Genomic DNA, 23341 nt, shown 5'->3' on the forward strand with positions numbered 1-23341 from the left:
TCTGCTTTGTATTGCCAATTTTGGGCTTTCCAGACTCCTCGCAATGACAGCATCCTGAGCCGGCCAACTGTGATTTGGCAAGACCCAATCAAGCATAATTTTTGGTGTCTTCTCTCTAACATGAGTAACAAACTGCGGGGGCTGTGCGTGGCCGGTGCCAGCTCTGCAGCACAGAGTCATGTGTGGGATTCCTTCCTTTGTTTCTCCAGCTGGGAGATGGCAAAAGGCTTCAAAACATTTATGCAGAATGTGGGGGTGGAAAATCAAGAAGGAAGTCCCGTTGCTGCTCTGCAGTCTAATCACAAGTCTTTGATACCAACATAACTATGAAAGTTCATATCTCCTCCCTCGCTGTGTAGCGCAGAGCTCAGACCAAGAGGAATGACTTTGCTAAATAAACCTCAGCTTGAGGCATTTTTACAGCAGAACACGGCCGGCGTGTGCTCAGCCGGTGGCAGCCACTTGGATGGAGTCCAGCTGGAGACAGCTCCTGCTTCCCGGAGAACCAACAGTGCAGCTGCAACGGGCATGATCCCAACCCCAAATCCCCAACTGTGTCTCCATCTGAGTGCAGCAGACAACAGAGGAACAAAGGGAAACTTCGTTACTTTCTTGGGAAGCATGTGGTGTGTGCTTTGGAACAGAGGACAGGCCATGGACACAGTAGAAGCCAAGGTGGGCTGAAGCCCAAGGAAGGCATCTGGATTTTGTGTTTTGTCTCTCCTGAACAGCCTGGGCAGGTAAATTAACTGATTTATTAATTACACAGTGTAATGGTAACAATCTCTGAAATCACTGTTTCGCTTCCTCTCTCTCATTGCCGAGTCAATATCTCAATTCCTCTGCAACTGGCTTTTCTAAATTTCTGATGTTGCCACTTGGGCACAAATCCTGCTACATGAAAGGGTATTTCTGGCACAAATACCTGATTTTCATGACTACCAGTTTGATACAAGCCAGTGCTCCCTGGCTGATCACTTCAGTACAGTTCCTTAACACAGTATTCCCTGTAACCCCAATGGTTTGGGATCCACCCACTCTGAAGTCAGAGTGAGTGTGAAAGGTTTCTTTGATTTTCTAAAAAAATTGAATATGAATGCAAATGAAGATGACAAAGCAAAAATGAGGGATTTTATAATGTAAACAATTTGCTGGGCCTGTGGGGGAGCAGAAGCATTTACACTGTGCTAAATGGCTTAAGGAACAATTTATAATAACAGGAAGTAAACCTGTTTTTTTAAATTATATTTTCCCCCTCCCAGGATGATCAGGCTGCATTAAATACATGGTGCTGCCTTGAAAAAGGCTGCAGTAAATTGAGATGCTCCATAGGGGTGCTGCTTGCAATGCCAGGACATGGAGTCGGTACATCTGGGGGTGAGAGCAACATCTGCCCCATTTGCCCTAGAGAGGGTTAAAAGTCTCTTTTCTTCAAGTCATTAACTGCCTTTCTCTCCAGTGTGGTCTGCCCAGGGATTTTCTAAGTTAACACTGGACTTTCTCTGATCCCAGAGGGAGATGCCTAATACCGTGGGGAATGTGGAGGAACTCCCATGACAGGGCCCAGGCAGGTGAACTTGCAGGGATGGATGGGGGTGCCCATTCCCATGTACAAACAGGTCTGTGGCACAGGTCCTTTAGCAGCACCCCTGTCCCCACTTCTCCTGGCAGCATGGGCCCCTTCCCTGTCCGTACATCCCAGGAAAGCGAAGTGATTCCTTGTGTTAAAGAATCTGGACACTTCATTCTGAAAGGTGCTCAGCACCATGAAAACTGCCTGTCTTGGGAGTGTGCAGGATCCTTGTCAGCTCAGAGGAAGAAAACACTTATTTAAGGAGGTTTTCAGTGCACAGAGGAGTAGCAGAGCACATGGGACAGAGCTTGAAATACTCAAGTGCAACAATGACCTGCTCTGGATTTCTGGGCTTTCTCTAATGAGATACTTTCACATACATTAAATATTTATCGAAAATACCGAGAACCTGTACATCTAACAAAGTAATGAACATGACAGATGCACAGAGCTCTGGAAAAAGACCAAAGCAGGCTGTGAACCCTTGGCACAGAGCATTTTATAGATGGGAAGTCATTTGGTACTTTACTGGCAGACTTAAATCTTGTCTGTTGCTGAGTCATAAGAAGTGGGAAGCTTGTTAGCTCGTTGCAATGAAGAGATAAATCCCATGAGGATTGGTCTCCAGGTGGTTAATTCTCCTCTTATTTTTCAGCTACAGCTATGTCAAAGATTTGGCCTTTCAGTGCACTATGAAAAAGGCTTTTAATTACTCAGTCAGGACCAGAGAAATCCTCAACTTAAAGTTACTCCCTGAAGAAACAGGTAATAAGGATGAGGGGCTGGAGGTTCTCATCCTCACACTATTTCCCTGGCAAGCACAGCAGATGTTCAGACTAGCAAGGCCAAGTCCCATTTTACCCACCACAGTGTGGGTCATACACAAGCATGAACATGGGAAGAGATCTCTACAGGAGGAGTGATGCCATCAGGGTTACACCACACCTGTCAAGCAGCTGGGACTTGGTAAAGAAAGAACAATAAAAACCATAAAGGTGTATCACATTTCATCTACCAGCTCTATCAGGGGATGGGAGATGCTGCTTATACAGACTCAGGTACACTATATCAGAACATGCTGTAAAAGGCAACAAGATAGAGACCTGTGTTCCATCCTCAAGAGCAGTGGAATATCTCCTGATGGTCCATGAAACAGAGAGCGATGCCTGTCAAAATACTCAGGAGAGTATTTTGCACATTTTTGTTACAGGACATTACTGCCTTTTTGACCTCAAGTTGATCCCTGCTTTGACAGGAGAGTCAGGACTGTGTAACCACCAGCAAGCACCCAATGGACCATATTTGAGGAATGGCTGCATGGGTCAGACAGGAACAGAACACGCAGACTGCAACATCACATCCCAACTGGATCCACTTTATTGCACTACCCTGTTTTTAAGTCAGACAGAAGTGGATTTGACTCCCAGTGGGCTGTGGCCTGTTTTAATCTAGCAAACTAAACTGGAAAAAGTGTTCTTCCAGAGTAAGCATGTCCTACTCTGAAGCAGCCACAGCATTTTAAACCATAAAATATGAATTTTAAACCATAATACATGAATTCTGCTTTCTCAGGCAGGCAAGTCTTTACACATAGAGCTACTTTCTATACAGATATACTTGGTTAGGTAAACACCTTCAAACCAAATCAACAAAAAGACTGTTTCAAACTGGGCCAAGACGCTGTGAAATCTGTGCCTCCAGTTAAAACTTTCATTGAAAAGTATCTTAATTGCTGCATTTACTACTGTTTTTCTTGCCTTGCCCCTAATGAAATGCTTATATGCCTGCCCTGATACTCTGCACCAGGGATAATTAACACTGCTCCGCTAACTACTTGCTGAAGAAAGGTCATTAGCATTCTTGCTGCTTAAATAGCTCATTAGATTTATCAACCTGCTCACAGGAAAGCTGGGGAAGGGAGAAAAGTGAAGGGTGCCAAGGCCAGCTCAGCTGGCCTGCAGTGGCTGGAGGTGGTGTCCCTCCAGTAAAACTGAAACAGCCCAGAAGGGCATGAAAGATGGGAACCACCATCAGAGGAGGCCAGGGAGTAGGTTTTAGCCCACCAAAAGGTGCTGATGGAGGAGAGCTGATCTTTGGCACTTTAGAACTCCCTCCTCACAGGTTAATGTTGCCAGGTGACAAGCAGATACACACTGGTTTCCATCCCCAGCCTTCACGAACAGCTGCACAGAGAAGATGAGAGAGAGTTTAAGCAAACAGGAGAGCAAGCAGCACCAGGGCAGTGTGTGCCCACAGCAGCACCTGCCTGGAACATGTAGGGAGAGCAATGCCTGCTGCAGGTCCTGTTGGCATCACAGTCAGAGTCAAGGCAAAGGTGGAAGAGGCAAGTTCTCAGGTAGGAAGCAAATTACAAACTTGGAGGAAGGAAAGAAAAAGTCCCAAGACAGCCTTGAAATAAAAAACCCCTTTTGTCTGTGCTCAGATTTCCAGAAGCAGAAGAGCAGTCAGGAAGTGGAGGGGGACACAACAAGGAGGATGATGTAAACCCTGAGCAGGGAAAACAGGTTCATGCCTCTGTACAGATGGACATGGGAGCATGGACTTACAGTTGTTTTATTTTAAAGGGCAACCAAGACCTAACCAGAATTAGTGATATAAAGAGCTGGAGCTGTGATGCAGCCTGAGAAGAGTTAACTATTTCACATGCTGTGGCCACCTCCCTCCACTTGCTCTTTGGAGTCTGAAATGCTGTCTAGGGCAGCAGTTCAATCTTTATCTGATACTCAACATGAATGGTGGGATTTAGGGCATTTCTCTTAACTCTTCTGTGCTCCAGCAATCACGTCTGCATAGTGGGAGCAGTCAAAGACAGAAAAGTACAACAGATATTTGAGTGTAATGCACTGAGCAGGTGAGACTTCTCATCCATTGCCTCAAGAATAAAGCATGGATTGACACTGGAGTTGTTAAAAAGGAGTTATTTAAACTCTGCAGGTTGGTTATCACAAAGGTCCTGAAAAAAGTTACAGCGCTCTAGGAATAAAAGCTGTCTCATCTACTGAAATACTGCAGCAATGCCTATTCTTATTTGTAAATGAACAGGCAGTGCTGATTTACAGTAATTGATCTCAGAGCTTGCCACTTAGTAAAGCTTTATGCAAATTCCAGCAGCCACCCTAACGCTGCATTTGCATAACTCCTCTGTAAGTCAATCTTAACCCTTTTTACTATAATAAAAGTGATCAATATTTAAAGAGACATTAAAAACAGCCACACATATGTGCTCCCAGCCACTTAGCTGTTAAACACTAATATGTATTTGGTGCTTTGGGTGGTTTAAGGAGCTGCAGTGCAAGATTTGGAATGGGGTGAAGTAACAGAAAGTCTGAGTGTGACCTTGAGCTCTCTGGACACACTACAGAGCACGGCAGCAATTGCACACCTGAGGCTGTGGCTGATCAGCACCTTCTATGTTCCACACGGGGATTTTAAGATCAGTGCAATATTTATTGGTATCCAGCAGCAACAACTGCCTGCCACAGCTCAGCCCTACAAGGACAAGGGTCGCCAGTTCTTTATAAGAGCACTGCTAGAGGGAATCTCACTATAAACTCACAAAAACCATGTAGGATTCCAGCCATGTTTGATCAAAGCACTGATCATTTAGTGAGGGAACTTTAGGGGGATTCTGTAAGCAGTTGGAAGACACAGCAGAACTCCAGGATCCTGGGTGAACCCAAGTGATCAGGAGGCTGAGTTTCACCCATTCTGAGCCTGACTGTTACCACAGTGCACAGAATCACAGAATCATTAAGGTTGGAAAGAGACTTCTGATATGATCAAGCCCAACCTGTGACTGAATACCACCTTGTAAACCAGACCAGAGCACGGAGTGCCATGTCCAGTCATTCCTTGGGCACCTCCAGGGCCTTCTGCTGCTCTTGTTCAAAACCTACCCCCTGTTCTTGGTCTGCCTCGTGAAGAGTCTGGTGTCACAGCAGTGGGAGTTGATGCCCTCAGGGTGGAGAATCCCAGAAGGGTTATGGAAATCAGGTTCCCAAATTTCCCTTAAATCCAGCAGGATTAGGTTACTCAGCCCTCATAGACTGCCTTGAAAATCCTGGTCAGACTCTGAGCCCCTTCTGCAATCTGCCCAGGTGAGGTTTTAGTGCTGCATGAAGGTCTCCATCCTGTACTGCAGCTGGAAAATTCCTGTGGTTTTTAACACCCAGGTTCAGTGCTTGCCTTAGCTCTGGTGCAGAAGTTGGCTGTCATTTCACTTTAAATAGTATTTGTTTTCCTGTGTTATGTGGAGTTGTAGTTGACCTTTCAATCCTGGTAGCAGAGGGAGGATGAATCAGCCCAGCCAGAGAAGAGGCTGCACAAAGGGATGCTGGCTCCTTCCATGACATGAGTGCTTCACTCCTTCTTTTCTGCACAGAGCCTTGGACCTGCACCCTCTCCTCCCAAATCACAAGTGCCCAACAATTACAGCATTAGAAAAGGATAATTCAAAATAATAACTAATATTTTCCCAGTCTAAAGAAAGCCTAAAGCTGCTATTAAGTTGGGGCTATGCATATTTCAGCCAAGAATCCTTAAGTAACTCACAACTTGCTTTATCTCTGAATACCAGGAGGGCAAGGCACATTGCTTCTACAACCAAAGATCTTTACTTAAAATCTATGACATTAAAGACTCCCAGGCAACTTTCAAGAATAATTGCAATCATCCAGGGTCCCAGGTATTCCTCCTGGACATGTAAGGAATGTCTTTCCTCTTATGTAAGGAAAAGGATGAACATGCAGCAGAGTCACCTGAGCCAGCCTGGCCTGCCCCTGCCCTGCCCTCATCTCCAGCCCCTGTCCTGCCTGTCTCCTTCTCCTCCCCCACATTCCCCACGTCATCGGCCCTGCAAGAAGCAGCCTCTCCTGCAATTCCTTTGCGCTTGCCAACTTCAAGTAACTTCTAAAATAAGATCATTTCTCTCCAGGTACCCAGAATATTGAAGTAAATAAAGAGTAAGCTAAACTGTGCATTTTTATTCTCTTGAGAGATTTCTCATTTCTTTGGTCTTCTCAGTCTTATCTCCATCCGCCTTTTCCCATGTGCTTCAGAGGGCTACAGAGCAGCCATAGCACTGCCATTCAAGAGTAAACATTTATGTATATTTAAACAGATATACTCACAAAATTAAATATATATAAATAAATGTGTAGCTACACACACTGGCATCTACAGGATGAATAGATAAGCAATGATGGTTCTAAAAAATAAAAAAGCCCCACAGCACCCAGCAGCTGTGTCTGAGCTGGAGGAGCACATCAAAGTCCTGTCTCTCAGGTGATGGGACCAGTGAAGATCCCAGTTACATCCCTGGGTAGCAGCACTTTCAACACACCATGAGCAGGGTCACCTAGGGATTTTTGTGGAAGCTACTATATTTTATAAATGATGATCTGTGATCCCTGAAACTCCATGCATCAAACTCCACAGAAGGGAAAAGACATTTCCCCAGTTCATCCAGATTTCTTCTCCTCATTAAATTTCCCAGGCCTTTTATTTTCAACTGTGAATATTCTCTGACTGCCAGATTTTGGAGCTTGGTCTCTTGTTCTGTTCTGCCATAGGATAATGGTGGCATAGAAAGGGAGATCCCCAGTCAGACCAAGGCCAACCAGTGAAGCAGTCACAGAAAGGAACCTGAAATGAACACCCCAGGAAGGAATACTAATAAAAACCCCTGGTCGGGCACTGACCAGGCTCCTCAGGGAATGGTCGCGGTCTCAAGGCTGCCAGAGTTCCAGGAGCCTTTGGACAATGCTCTCAGACACAGGGTGGGATTGTTGGGGTGTCTGTGCAGGGCCAGGAGTTGGACTGGATGATCCTTGTCAGTCCCTTCTAGCCCAGAACACTCTGTGGTTCTATGATTTACTGTCATACAAACCAGGTACAGCTGTGTGTTGCTGCCCATAAACAGGTATTTGGTTTCTGAGGTCAGTTAACAGCTAAACACACACATGACTCTCTTCCAACCTAATTTCTATCCGCCCCATGTGCACACCACAGCAAGAACTCTTTACAGAGCCACCTGAGAGCTTTATAAACACCTTAGGCTAAAAAAATGTGGAAGCTTATTTCCCACTGTTGGAGAGGATGAAAGTTTGGTAAGAAAGTTTCACAGGTATGTAGGCTTGGCAGAAAGATCTCTGAATGTAGGAACTGAGGATGAGATAGAAATGGAAGCAAATTTTGATATAGAGTAAAAGATGTTTTGCTGAAACACTGAGCACTGAATAACTGAGAAGGCAAAGGTTGGAGATGAGTTGGAAGGAGATTTTTATGAATAGGACAAAGGTATGTGACTACAAACAAAGACATGTTTTTCACCAAGTAAATAAGTCTCAAGAAGAGCATAAGTAAATAGAAAACATGTCTTTACCAAAAAGAGAAATATGGCAGGCAAACAAGAAATGTTGATGTAGCAAGAAGAAGAGAGGTCTGAGAATTTTCCACTGTAAGCTTAAATTGTAACTTACTCTTGTGATTGGATAATAATGACTATAATATGGTGATGGTAGTAGCTATGATAGGCTATAGGCAAATGTAAAGGTATTGTGTGTGGTGCTTATTGGTTGTTATGTATTAAGATACTCTGCAAAGAAAAGTCTCTAATGCTTTGTAACATGAACAGAAAGTGGCTTCAGGTATGCCCACAGCTGGAGCTGGCAGCTGTAGGGCTGGCTCTGGATACCCACTCCCTGAACTGCTGTAACCTCGCCTATGCAATAAACAGCTTTCAAGAGAGCCACCTGAAGTCCAGACATCCTTCGTGAAACTTTCTCCTATACCCACACCCAAGCGGTCCCCCCCGGTTTGAACTGCAGCTCACAACAACCCAACCAGGTAAAAAAAGTTGCACTGCTCTGCAGCACTTCCCATTCTGCTGACAAAGACAGGCCTTCCTTCCCAGCAGGATCTAACTTGGCATTTCAGATGAGCAGTTCGGAAACAAAAGCAAACCCTGCCAGAGCCTGCTGTGAGCACTTACAAATCCAATGAGATAAGGACTGCCAGCATCTCCCAGGAGGTGTGAAGTGAAACTCTGCAAGGCCACTGCGGTTGCACGGCGAGTTGGAATGACCACATACTGCAAAGAAGGGGAAAGAAACAAAAATAGGTAAGGAAGCTGAAATGAGAACCTGCCCTTCTGTCTTGTACTGCTCAGTTTATGCCCAGGGCAGCACAAAACAAACCAGCCACCCCAGACAGAGCCACTGGCCAGTCCATGGCTGGCTCAGGCAACTGGGAGCCTCAGATACCCTTCCTGCTCTGGAGTTCTCCTGTTGGCAGGTGCTGAGGGAAGGAAGCTCTGCCCACTCTGCTCCACTCTCAGCAGTGCTTAGACTATCAGCTTTGCCCACAAGACACTTTGCTGTTGCTCCTCAGACTGTATTTTGCTTTGCTGGTGGGGAGAACGAAATTTAAGGTTGCTCAACACCACCAGCCTTCCAATCAAGGACTGTGCTGTGACCTGGGATATTTGGTTTATTCCACAATAAAAGTTACTTTGTTTCCTAAACCATCAGCATTCTACATCAGTATGAAAGGTCACGGTCATGCATCCTCCCTTCCCACTCCATCTCCAGCTACTTTATATTTTTCTCAAAAATTTGTGATTCCATTTGTGAAAAGTGACAAAGTCATGTTAGGAAAATTTTCCACAGCCAAGATACTGTAATTTGGTCTCTAATAGGACATGACACCCTTAGCCAGGTCATGCAGAATCAGTCAGATTACACAGGAGCAGTGGAAAACATAAATTACTTCCCCATGAAGGGACTAGAGCTCACAGATAACAGAGCCCTAACCATGGACGGGGATGAAAAATTAAAAAATAAAAAAACCCAGCAACCCCCTGACCTGTGGAATGACCTTAATTTTAGAATACACTTTTTAGAGGCAGAAGAAAGTAATTGTCTCTTGCATAAATTGTTAAAGACGCTGGCTAAGGACAGCTGCATCAAGTCCACATATCCCGGTTTATAAATTGATCCTGTCTTGATTTAAAGGCTGGAAGTAATGAAGAATTCAATAGGTCTCTAAATCCAAGTGAGCTTTGTTTCTGCCTGTAAGCACTGAATCTCATTGTGCCTTTTCCTGTGGCTCTAACAGGAATGACTCTTGTTCAACTCTTTGGAGACCATGATCCCTTTTATTTGTCCACTTTCTCTCTGATGGGCTGTCTTCAGTCTTTCTTTAGAAGTCCTGCCTTGCCAGGATCCTTGCAATCCTTTCCCAAAGTCATTTATTAATTAAATGTGACATTTCAGGACTGGCCCATCCCCAGCCAGAGCTACACAGAGATCCTTTACCTGAACTGACTGGCAGGGAGGACTCACTCAGGGCACAGGACTAAAGCACATTGCAGTGCTTGAACAATTCCTCACAGGGAAGGGGAGTTGCCCTGTCTGCAGTGGAAAGAATTACCATAAAAACCAGAAACTAAAGAAAGAGCATTGAGAAAATCCACACTAGAAAAAAACTGATGCCTGTTTAAAATTATCATCTCATTCCAAGCACAGACAATTCCGAATTACGGGTAAAATTAGATTAAATGCTTTTCCTTAGGGTTTTACCATGTGCTTTCAGATGACCTGCCAGTTCTTTCATCCCTGCTTTGACAAAGCTGCAAATGCACACTGCTAATGCACTTTGATGCCACGTATTAAGCAGGCACCCTGTTCAACTTCTGTTGTGCAACAGAAGAGCAAGGTATGTTCAGATCCAGAGCAGCCACCCAGCTGTGGATGTCAGGCCCCGTCCTCCTTTTGCTTCCAGGAACTCAGAACACGACTTGAAGAAAGAAATCCCAAGAGGAAAATTAGCTCTAAACTTCATTAGAGACACAGAAATGTGCTGAAGGTCAGGCTGTGAACAGTAGGAGAGCCCCACAATTCATTCCCACTCCCCAAAGAAGCAGATAATGGATGCAACCTAGATAGATCAGACAGAAGAAAAGAAAAATTAAGAGTGAGTTATTTTTGTTCTTCCCACCTGGCCCCAGTTCACACAGGGACAGTGGAGAAGCATTCTGCAAGAGCTCTTTGGGAAAGGGCATCTGAGTAGATAAAGTGAAATTCTACCTAATTTGAGAGATGTGCATAAATATGAAACATGGAATTTGAAACCAAAAATATTTTTTCTTTCTGTAAAGTTTATGTTAACAAATCTGGAGAAGAAAGCCTGCCTGGTTCTGTATTCTATCCATTTTTGTAGCAAAAGGACAAAGGAAAAGGCACATTTATTAAAAATTATCCACTTTCAGGGAGTGGTAGTGAATTGATGCTAATTAGAGGAAGAAATCTTAATGATGATACCTGTATCATATGTGTGCATGCATATATAAATATTTATACACATGAATACACACACATATATTAGACATAATTTTGCATGTGTAGCTATATTATGCAAACATAGTTTTGCAAGTAGGAATACAGTTTCCAGCTTAACTGAAGAAGTTATTGATGGTTGAAACACCATAAAGTGCTAAAACTTGGTATATTGGGTCTGGAATTCAAGAGACAAACACTCCCCTCAAAGAAAAAAACCAACATGTAGCAAGCAAATGAACATGACATCCTTGAAAAAGATATTGGAAAGAAAAAAAAAGCTTAAACCAGCACCTCCAAAACACACAAAAAATACTCCACCCGATCCCTACTCAAAAAGCATTTTGTTCTGATGGACAGGAAGCAGTTGGTAGCAAACATCTACTGTTCTAGGAAGACAGCAGTAAATTACAGCTCTAAATGGGCATTGCAATACTAAAATAGACCTAAATTCAAACCATACATGGCCTGGTTTGGACATCCCACAGAAACTGGAGGTGGGAGAGCCACAGCAGCCAAGGCGGAAGCCTGTGGGATTGTCCTGGCTCATCCCTTATTCAAGGTTCAGAGGGAGGCAGCGCAGCGGATGGGCAGGGAGGCTGACCAAGCAGCTTTGGAAACCTCTGCTCTTTAAATAGAGGTTTAGAAAGCCCAGGGATTACTGCTGACATCTCCTTCCTGTGATGAAACCAGCAGGAGCTGGTCTGAAAAAAGTTAATGGGGAAAGCCAAGGAGAGATTACCCTTCTCCCAGGAAAAGAGGTATGTTCTGATGTTTATGTCTAAGCTTTAATAGAAACTCTACTCTCTCAAGCACTCTGCTGCCCTTTCTGGGTCAGGACAATTCATACTGGCCTCTTTCAGCACCAAAGACAAAGAAAACAGGTACTAACTGTGTTCCAGCCACTGACAGAACCTGGAAATAGCCCAGATATCCCTGCTGTTCAGAAAAGGGAAAGGCTGGGATCCAGACAGACCCTCCACAAAAGCCAGGCAGACACTGTCTAAGAAAGATACTCCTAAATGAAGTAAAAGGAAGCTGCTGTGGTTTCCACCTCCCTGCACACCATGGAGTAGAACACCTCTACCTGCAGCCCTTGGCCCAGCTGCCCTTGGATGGTTTGGAGTGGGCTGTGTTCCCTCAATCCCAGGCATTCCTCACCCTGCCTTCAAATCTAACCTGCAGCACTTGGAGTATTTTTGTGTGGAAGCACCCAGAGAAGCAACAGCAAGAACCTCTGAAAATGCAATTTATCTTTGGCTATAAAAATAAGGCAGCATTTTGTACTAAATAAATAACTGGGTTTTATTTTTAGGGAAAGTGATCAGAATAAAAGCAACATTCCTACATGCCTACGGCAAAACTGAGCACCAGTCTATGCCTGTTTCAAGCTTAGAGGAAGACTTTGACTCTACAACAAAACATCAAAGCAGCTCCTCCATGGCAGGTCATGACCATTTAGAAAGAACTAATCTTTTAAAAGAAAACAGAAATATACAGAGCAATTTTTTGCATGAATGTCAGGGGTATGAATAAACTGAGGATGGCTTTTCTCAGCAAAGACCTAAAGAGACTGTGATTGAAATAGAGGCACTTTAAATTGCTTCATGGCTCTTACACAAAAATTCCAAGCTCCTGTCCATCATCTCTATTTCTGATGTGCTATGGAGGAAACCCCCACTATTAGGGCCAGACTCCCACAAAGTCCCACACACCACACATGTCTCAGAGTGTTACACACTTGCCTGCTGCACTGAAGCTCATTCATCATTACTGTTACGAGGCAGTTTTAATGCTACTTTGGGGTTCTGGTAATTTTAAGGCCAATTTGCAAAGATGGCTGATGAAATCTGTTTCATAATTAGCAAGCTCCATACAAAATGCCCCTCCTTTCCCCAAGCACCATCTGAGCATGTGCCTGGGAGGAGATATGGAGAGTTGTGCTCAGGAGAATAAGACCTGTTTTGTACAAATCTGCATTTGGAACAAATATCAGCCTTTCAGAATCTCAGGCAGTGCAGAACACTTTGCAGCACTGACAGTTTATCAGAGCCAGCACTTGGCACCTTGGACTGCAGACAAGCCAAGGAGCTGTGCTCCGACCCTTCTGCAGGAGGAGCAGCAGATGCAATGCAAGCACAGAGCTAGGAAGAGCCAACAATTAAATTGGAAGATAATAAGCAAACATCCTTGTTTTGCCATGGAAATTAAACTTGCAAAACCTCTGGAGGGTAACAACTTGCCCGATAAGATTCTTAAGCAGTCATGGGATCTGTAAATCTTGGGAGAGCTGTGAGAAATCATCTGGGATGCAGTTTCCAAAACCCCTCACTCCCGGCATAATGAAATCGGCAAGAACGGTGTTCAGCCAGTATTGAGAGCTTTTATCCATGAAAACAAGGTAATATTTATGTATAGGATGAAAGTGTTGTTAAGCTTACGCTAATAATGCTTTTAAACTCCTTCCCACCCTCAGGCAAGAACAGACACACTTCTGATTACACCAAATAAATAGTAATCAGTAGAAATTAATTTGCCAAACATTTGAAGTGCATCTGCTAAAGCATTTCCACACCTCTCTCTGGCAAGGACTTCCCACCAAGCTGTCTGTCAAATGTGGCTGTAGCCTTGCTCTCACCTATTGACATTCTAAGCCCCCTCTGATCCCCTGTGTGATCTGCCTGCACTTCTTCCATCTGCTTCCAGCCCTGTCCTCATCTAAGTGATGTTTACATTTATTTCTCTAAAACTTTCACAAGTCCACTCATGCTGTTAATGCATCAAACTGGGCATTATATACAATGCTCAGTTCATTTTCCTAAACAGACCAGAGAACAATGAGCTGAAAAGTTGGCAGCAATTACCAAAATCCAATTTTTAACATGGCTTTAGTTTCTTTCCCGTGTTTTGGAAAATTAAACTATTATTTCCAATCATTTTTTATGGAGCCCTTTTGCACTAAAGCAACATAAATAACTGCAAGTGCATCCTACAAAATGGAACTAACTATAGGATGCTGGTAAGACAGGTGGCAAATCCTATAAAAGCTGTTAAAAAGCTACAGGATAGCGAAGTCACATTGAAATCAACACAAAAAACCTCTGTAATTAAAATGGCACAATGATGGCAGCCCTAATACCCTTGCTATAACAGAGCAGTTGGTTGAAAAATATCTTCTGGGGTTACCTTGAGACAACACAGGTCAAATTTCAGGTCTGTCTCTGGCACAGATTTTCTGGATGACCTTGAATATGTCTGATAGGATCCGCCCTCCTGGCAGCTGGGACCACCTCAGCTGAGCCCTTACCTGTGCCAGCCAATGCTAGGGAGGGTCTAAAACAGCTGCTATTTAAACCTCTCCACTAATTCTGAGTGGAGAGAACTGGGATTGATCCTGGGACAGGAAGCTCTGGCAGGAGGCAGGAATGAGCAGCTACACATATTGTACTGTAATTTCTTCCTCAGCACAGCTGTCTCCAGGCTGCATATCTGTGCAAGTGTTGAGATACCACATCATGAATGGCCACAGTAGCCTTGAACTCAGCACAAGCTGCAAAAGCCCATGGAAGTCCCGGGGAAGCCCCACAGAGCTCTGTCCCACCACAGCTGACCTGGCAGGAGGAACCTTGGGAATTAAAAGCCATCCAATGCTACCAGAGTACACTGACAACCTTTGTTCCTCTATGCTTTACCCACACTGAGAGAAGTGGATTTAACCACCCCACCCCACCTCTCAAAGTGTTCCCTGAACAAACGAGTGAAAGATGGAAAGTTCATCAGGCAATGCAGTGATGGCAACTGCAGAGCTACTTTAAAACAGAAACACAACCTTGAACGTCAACATAAACAGAACTTAAGCAGAGGCTTGAAGTTCTTTGCTGAATCAATATATCAACACCATTATCTTTACATCTTAGAATACTGAGCCCGATTGTTTCCTCGCTGATGTTTACATAACCAACAAATACAAGCCAAGGGAGTTTTCTATTGATGCTGGACTGATTATATTTTCAATTCTGTCAACAAGCTGACAAAAGACCTCGGGAAAGTCCTGTAATGGTTTGGTGCCTTAGTGCCTTTCTTTTCATACAATAAGCAACACCTCCTTCACAACAGGGTTTCAACGTGTATTATATTTGATGAGCTCTGATGGAAACCTCTACAAAACATGCAAAGCTCTTGAACAAATGTCCAGACTATTTCATGTGAAAATGGGTCTGCTGAGGTCAGCTTGCTGATTTGAAAGACTTAAAAAGCTCTACAGTGGAGAAAGAATGGAAAATGAAGAACATGAGTTGAAAAGTTCCTGACAGTTTCCTCTTGGATAAGGTGGACATAGTCCAAAAATTCTTTATACTTTCTTTTCCTCTCTGCTCTCCCAGAGGTGGGTTTCTATTGTGTATGTGTTGAATGGTAGGTAGATGGGCTGCCTTTGTGGTCGGAGGAGGGAGGGAGGGAGGCAAGGATTTCCTATTGCAGAACAAAGCTGAGTTATTGATAACAAAGCTCACAAACATGCTGACTGTTAGCAAATGCTGCCTGAATTCTGTGCATGTGGGGTTTTGCACAAACACTTAAGATTTTGGGAAATTATTTGAATTCAGAAATGTTGTCCTTTCTGGACATCTCTCCCTGGTGCTCAGAACAAAGGACAAGAAGGATCTTTTTTCTCTCCTTCTCCCAATGTCACTTTTCGTTTCAGTAAGCAAAAATAATAATAATGAAAACCAGAATAGGCTGAAGTAGGGACTAGGATCTGGAAGAAATTGTAAACTTCAGGTTGTTCTTGCAAGTTGACAAACTGCTCTGAACATGGAAAGATGCTGGTCCAAAGTGCACTCACCATTAGTATGTCTGCTGTGATAGCCCAGTTTGAAAACAGAAGAGTTTCTCCGATAAAAATGCAAATCTGTTGTAACAAAACACACAAAAAGGAGAAGATTTATTCACTTGACATTAAAAGGAAAAAAACCTGTCACAAACTTTCCTTTGTTGCTTATTTTTCTTATACCTACGCAGTATACTCCTTGTTGCTGTTGTGGTTTATCCTGAGTATTAACAAACCATAGACTTGTATCAGAGCTCTAGAGGGCTGGCCCGAAATGTTGTTATTGTAAACTAAGTTTATGATCTACAGAGCAGCTAAATAAAAGGCTGACACATTTGATTTTAGAAGAACATGAAAAACCAGCATGAAGAGACAGCCCCAGGCTTGCATACTTAGAATCATTGCATTGTTGTGGTTGGAAAAGACCTTTAAGGATCATCAAGTCCAACTTGTACCATTCTGTTCCAAAAAGCCAGTTAGAAAAGGCAAGAAGGCCACAACACCCCAAAGCACAGCCATTTCCATTCCTGGGAACCAAGTTATGTGTTCAGCTCTGTAGCAAACCAGCTGAGGTTCTCTACACACTCTGTGGAGGATCCCTTCCCTCCCCAACAGCATTACAGGGGTAATATCTGTCCAGTCGAGACTGGAATTAAGTATGGGCTTTGCAACATCAGTGTCTTGTGCTGAAACACAATCCTTGGCTCTGTGGAGATGATCAGTAAGAGACATTAAAAGCCACAGAACTGCAAGAGTGGCTCCTGTGACATGATGTGACCACTGCCACTGTCTTTCCCACACAACAGCTGAGGTTGCCTAAACCCCTCAGACCATCATGTCACTGCCAGGAATAATTTGCTTTATTTAGCAAGTCTTACGCACTGACCTATAGAAGCTTCCTCTATTTGTTTCTAAAATTGTCTTTGTTTCCCACATCTTTTCCCTCCCTATCCCTTTTTTCTGTGACTGGATCTGCTTCCTCTGTGATGGTGTCCGAGCCAGTCATTACAGCCCAGCTGGTCAGTTAGGAAATCTCCATTTCCATTTCCCACTGCCCACTGGTCTGCCTTGAGCTTGGCTCTCACCAGAAATGACAATTGCCAAGGAAAGAACACATCCAATAACCCAAGGTGCTGGCAGGAGTTGAAGCCACGTGTCCCGTGGATACCAGATACATAGTCAGACCTGCTCTGAAATCTGTCCTGCTACAGCTTTACAGCTGCTGTTGCTGGGATTCTGTGGCTGGAGAGACTAAACTGAGCTTGGGAACGATGGAATCACACTTCTGAATGCAGCATCTACGTGCCCTGCCTGCTCCCAGCTCTGCAAACAGGTAATTGCTTGCCTTGAGCTGATAGGAACTGCACACATTTGAATTGTCACAGGCAGCAAGTAGAACTTGTCCCTTGTGCAGGAATTTAGCACAAGTCCTTTAAATAAATCACTGAAATCCTACAAACTTCAGAGCACACTAGTTCTGAGTTGATGAATGTGTATTTCAACCAATCCATGAAACATGAGATTAATAGGTGGGTACTGGTAAAAGGAAAAGAGGAACACGAAGATCAAAAAGTAGATAGAAGATACTGACATTAAAAAATATCTGTCCTTCAGCTGCTGATGGGGGTTTATAAAAATGAGTTCACTGCAAAGGGCATGTGAGGATATGTGGCATTTCTGCAGAAGAGAGACTCTAGGGATGCTTACAGCAAATAAGGCAGCCCCACAGCAGATAATAGCTCCTGAAATGCTCATGGTTTTGACTCCTCACACTCTTTTTGAAACCTCATTTTATACTGAGACTTCACCTCTACAAATAGATCTGTTTCTGACTCTAGCTGTGCTGTGTAACATCTCACCCTGTCCATTTGGTGTCCAGTTGCTCATCTGTGCTTTTCTGTTTAAGTGATCAGTTAGCAAATTCTGACTGCCAGAAATGATAAATAAAGTAGGTTTCAGAGTGGACACACCTGAAGCTCTCACAGCAAGTTCTAAGCAGGTTACAAACTCCTTCCATGACTGTTTGCAAATCTTCATTATTTGTATTTCTCTCTGAAATGGTAGGTGAGACACCCTCATGTACTCCTGAATCTGGAGCAATTCTAACTCCAGCTCAGTTCTGGGCAATATTGATGCCTCAGAAGCAGGCAGGTCACCAACAACATGAAAACAGGAAGTCCCTGGGGTTGAGACTGAGATGCTGTAAAAGCTCTCTGGCAAGGCTTTACCCTGGGATTTGCTGTTTCTGCAAGATCATAGAATGTCTTTGAGGAATTGAAATAGATGTTGAAATTGAGGAATTTGGAACAGTGTCAAAAGGAAGGCAAAGCAGAGCATCTCTCTCCAGTCACTTGGAGATTTAAACAAGTGTAAAATCTGCAGCTGAAATGTCTGAGCAGAGTGAGATGATGATGCCACACAGATAATGGGTTTCCAGGGACAGGTTTGAAAACCAAGTTTCAAAGAGTTTGTATTTCAGAAAAAGTGGGACTTACAGATATGCAAATTGGTGCTTTAAGGAGCTGGATTACAACACACAAATCCACACGCTGCAAGGCAAACTGAGTAAGAACTGATTGGACTATACAGCCAAGCAAGATAGTAAAAGAGAGGAGTACCGGTGTCTGGGCAGCTAAATGATACAGAATTGTCATTTTATTCCACCTTGCCAGCCACTTTACCACTGCCAATAATTTACTGGATCAGTATGAAAAGATTGGCTGGAAAAAAGTCATCTGTCTACCTGCCTCAGATGGGAGTGGCTGCTACAGAATGGGAATAACAACTGCCCCAGGGACCAAAATCACTTGCAAGAGAGGACTGAGCAGGAGAGAAATAGTACATGTGTCCAGGGGAGGAAGAGAGCAGACAGCACACAGCATGTAAGGGACAGGGTGATTGTGTTAATGGAAATGCAGGTCTTCTCCAAAAAAATAAAACCTATAAAACCAAGAAATTAAAAAGCAAGAGCTGTGCGGGTTCTTGCTGGAGTGCTGAACACTTCATTTAAGCTGATGCCTGTATCAGTCAGCATTAAAGCTCTCAATTGTTAACTAAAGCAGGGAGGGAGATGGTGATCTGGTGGCCACCACAGCTCTCTCTCACAGTGAGAGAGAACGTCATCTCATGGGGACCCACCTAATTGCTTGGAAGTAAGAATTTTAAGGCCCTGAGCCAATGAGGGTTCCAAAAACATTCACTGTCAATTTTTGCATGGTGTGATCCATGACAGAAGCCCAAGGACAGTCACAGTACAGAAGGCTGGCAAATACCACCATTCTGGGGGACAGACCAGAACATTGCCTTGCCTTTCACAGACACAGAATTCAAGGACGTGAGCCAGGACAAGCTGTCAAGACAAGAGACAAGAAAATCAACCCATAAATTTTACTGTATTGTTTCCAGAAAGAGATTTTATGGTGGATTTTGAGATAAGGAAGGTATCCTAGCCCATCATTCTGTCCACCAGTCACAGAACACTCTCCCCTTCATTATGGACCAATGAGACTTAAAACAAAGAGCAGTGAGAAACTGCTACACCATGCAACCTTGCAGTGCAGGTCTCCTACTGAAATGCAAGGGAATTAAACACTCTGGAAGTCTGCAAGATTGCAACAGCTCTTTGAATGGCATGGAAAAACAAGAGTTTGTGTTAGAAACTTGCCTTGGAAACTCAATTCAGTACAGCACTGCCACAATAATACCTTGTGTTATGAGACACTGGGAGCTCCAACACAGACCTGTCCTCTCTTTCTGGGCATCAGGTTTCCAGCAGCAGAGTATTTAGGGCTATGGAGAGGCAGTGCTTCCTGCTTCAGCCTAATAGCATCATAAACAGGCTCATATTCCTTATACCCCCTCCATATGCAGTTGTAACTTCCTTTGCAAATCATTGACTCTTTATTAGATTTACTGCTCATCCATAATAAAATAAATTGTTTCTAGGATTGTTTAAATCATACCATCTATATTTATATACTTAAACAATGCAGAATAGTCACATGGCTATTAAAAAAAATAGAAAAAAAAAATTAAAATGAGACTAATAGCTACCTCCTGTGGCACAATTTTTGAAAACAGTATTTCCAGCCTAGAAAGGGAGAGGTTTCTGTATAAAGAGACTGAACACCACAAATGAACATGTCTGTCACTGGGTCTGAAAAGGAGAAAATCACAGCTCTGTCTGCACAAAGAGGTGGAGGGAGCAGTTGAGGGGTGTGATAGATCAATGAAAGGAGGGTTAATGATTCACCAGCCAGTAACACCCTCTCACAGGTTGTCTGAGGAGATCATTTTTCTGACAATTCAAATGTTAGTTCATGGACACAAACCAGAGACCTGAATCTTAAATAGCCAGAGGAGGTATTCCTGGCTCTGTCTCAATGATTTTGAGCTTCCACTCTTTCTGGTTGTGCTTCCCCATACTGTGGCAGCTGCTGAAATACTCAGCAAATAACCACGGCCAGGCCAGTGCTTGAACTACAGAGAAATGAGGAACAGCAGTTGGCTGGTTACTTGTAAATGAATTCTCCTTGCTGGCTGAGTGTGTGCTGCTGTGTGGAAGCAAAGGGTGAGCTTTCAGAAGGGATCCCACTACTCCAAACTTCTCATGCTTTCCCTTCATAAACTTCTCTCAGGTCCCAGACTTCTCTCATTGTGACATTAAAAGGGAACCAGAGACTTGTTCAGTGACTGGATTTTTACTCCCTACTGAAAGCAAGATTCTAGCCCAAGGCTGGATTATTACAGTTGAGCTTTTCTTTTTCCCTTCAGTCTAACTAAAAGAGGGTCAGTTTAGATGAGATGTAAGGAAGGAGTTTTTTACAAAGGTGGTAAAGCATTGGCACAGGGTGGCCAGGAGGTGGTGGATGCCTCATTCCTGAAAACATTCAAGGCCAGATTGGAGGGGGCTCTCAGCAACAAGGTCTAGTGGAAAGTGTTCCTGCACAGTGCAAGGGGGTTGGACTACGTGACCTTAAAAAGTCCCTTCCAACCCAAACCATTCTATTCATCTGGATCTATTTGATAACTTTTTATATAATTCAATTATAAGCACTCAGGGAGGGGCCATATTTTTATCTGCCTTTATGCAGCATCGAGTACTGTAGGTTCCTGGGCTATAGTGGGGCTATGGTAATATAGATAACAAATTGAAATTACTGGGTAATTAATATTGGCTTGCTGCAATCCACCTAGTTATGGAATGAATGATACTGAAAGGGAGCCAAAAGCTTGCCCACAGACAAATTACACTGTAATTGTCATCTGGTACCACTGCAGCTACAATACCCTCACTGCAAGGGAAGTGCTCAATTTTCCTGTACCAAAACATTAGGCAAGAGCAATAAAGGTGTGGACTGAGGTGCAGATAAAACAGCCCAAAGGCTGTGGGTTTCCATGGAGCTCTGAATTCTGATGGCAGCAGGGATAAACAGTTGAGATATCAAGCACACTTAGGTAGTGCCAGAATGCCAAGAGGCAAAAAGGACATTCAGAAGGGCAAAGGCAAGAAAACATCCCAGGCTTTCTGCAGGGGACGATGCACACAGTCTTGTAAGGAGTTTGGTAGGGGCTGGCATATGGAAAGGATTATACTTACATAGGCTCCCACGATGCTGCTCTTGGCAGCCACAAAGATCAGACAGATGAAGATGGCTGATCCCAGCATTCCAACGGCACAGACAAGAGGATCAGCTCGCTGCGTCTTTGACCGGCACCATTTGGTTGCTCCTGCCCCTGTGATTACACCCAGGAAACCAGTGAAGCAAGTAATTGCTCCGAAGATCAAACTATTAATAAAAAAGAAAAAAAAAAAAAGAAAATAAGAGAAAGGTGGGTTGTTTTTTGAGTTATTCCCTAAAATGGGCATAGCCTTTGGACAAATTATTTGGGTAAACTGACTAATGGAAATTTACACAATGACTTTGCAAATTTTAAATAAAACAAATGCTCATGTTTTAGCCCTCTTCCTCTGCAATTAAGAAAAACACAGCATATGAAATTTATCCTTGTACACAGGCTTTGATCCATAAGTGAAGGAGTGCAAAGGGCTCACACTGCTTCCTTGGGTGGAACTGAGATTCCTACAAAGTGCCCTGAACAGCTAATAATGTATACATAAAACTAATTAATAACCTGTACATTGATCATGGAAGGGGAAATCATGGACAGGCACCAGGAAGCTGCAGGGCAAGGAAACCTAACAAGTCTCTTAAATATCAGCGATTTCCAATGTACTTTGAACTTTATAAGTCCTTTCAGGCCACTTCAAAGAAACTTCTTGCTGTTAGGTTACACATTTGAAATGTGTTCATTTCAATTTAAAGAGCCACGAGGATTCTCCATATTATATGTGCAGGATTTGGATTACAGGGTCTTGGGCAACCACATTAGAATAGCTTGAGGGGAGTTCAAAACTGAGGTGTCATCAAGGAGGGGGAACTTCTCTTTGTAAACAGCAGACGGGCAGTCAAGCTGGAGCTGTGTGTTTTGCTCACTGCATTTTTGTGGAACAGCCTGAGATTGCCTGCTGGACACTCTGGTTGATGGGACTCCACACCACTAACTACTTTAATTGAGATGGGATTATGTCTGCTCCAGCAAGAAGGTTTTCCTAATATTATTTTCCCTCATGAGCTAAAAAGCAAAAGAGCTGACAAAAGGCATTTTTTAATATCTTTTATTTACCTGGAGGAAAGCTTTTATAGCATTTTCTCGTTTGTGCCACCATGGTAAATCACAAAATGAATTACTTTTCATAGCTTATGAGTTGCAAGTGATATTCCATAACCAGAACTGAAAACCCAAACCACTGTATAACATCAAACACTCCAGCCCGAAGTGTCCCAGATCTCTGGGACATTCTTCAGCAAAACTCAGAACACAAAGCAGTTTACAGAGCAATAGAACAGGGAAGTCCTGCCTCACACAGAAATAAAAGCCTACGGGATTAGTCCCTGCAGCTTTAGGGGAACCATTCCAACCTCTGAATTACAGCCACCACTGGGGCTTCCCAACCTGCCAGCTTGTTCTGCTGCTGTCACAGATGGGTATTAAGAAACCAAATTCTCAGCTCTCCAAACATCTTCCTTAGAGGATTTCTCTTTTCTACTCTGCACCGCAGCCTGGGAACTAAGACAGAGCTGAGGTCATTGCTTCTCCCTTGGTTTGACTTCATGCAATGAAATAGAGAAATAAAACCTAGTTTACAATCCCAGCATTTCCTATCATTGTTGCAAGGACCTAGAGGAAATTACAGACATTCTAGTACTTTGTCTCTGTGGGACTTGCCTGCTTCCTCTGGTAAATAAGCCCCCACCCCCTCTCCCTGTCTGTAAAGCAGCTGACTCTGACTCTCACCTATCTTTGGTGCCACAGGGCTGGGAGCTGCAGGTCTCTGCTGTCTTCTGCACGACCTGTGCTCTGTGAAGGTACAGAGGGATCCACATGCCAAGTGCCCCTGTGGCAAAGGAGACAGCTGAGGTGGCCAAGGATGAGAACACGTAGCTGCGGCTGTGGAGACAAAACCAAGAGAAGGTTTAGTGGGGAAAGTGAAAAAGCAGGAGCCTCATGCAGGAGCCAATG

The 23341-nt window shown here is 43.7% G+C and overlaps 1 protein-coding gene across 5 annotated transcripts in view; it reads right to left on the minus strand.

Moving 5' to 3' along the window:
- The window catches only part of LOC104691130 (protein spinster homolog 2), a 135061-nt gene that overhangs the window by 22722 nt on the left and 88998 nt on the right, over positions 1-23341 (minus strand). For 4 of the 5 annotated variants that reach the window (XR_005603402.1, XM_039562943.1, XM_039562942.1 and 1 more), the window contains exons 7-10: positions 23117-23269; positions 21357-21546; positions 15773-15838; positions 8586-8684 (exon numbers count right to left, since the gene is read on the minus strand). Coding sequence is in view for 4 of the 5 variants with exons in the window: in XM_039562943.1 (XP_039418877.1) it covers positions 8586-8684; positions 15773-15838; positions 21357-21546; positions 23117-23269 (508 nt within the window). In the remaining variant the exon portion in view is untranslated. The remainder of the gene's footprint in view (positions 1-8585; positions 8685-15772; positions 15839-21356; positions 21547-23116; positions 23270-23341) is intronic. The other variant, XM_039562945.1, reaches the window with a different exon arrangement.

The sequence above is a fragment of the Corvus cornix genome, chromosome 19, assembly GCF_000738735.6.
Source record: "Corvus cornix cornix isolate S_Up_H32 chromosome 19, ASM73873v5, whole genome shotgun sequence".
Taxonomy (NCBI): domain Eukaryota; kingdom Metazoa; phylum Chordata; class Aves; order Passeriformes; family Corvidae; genus Corvus; species Corvus cornix.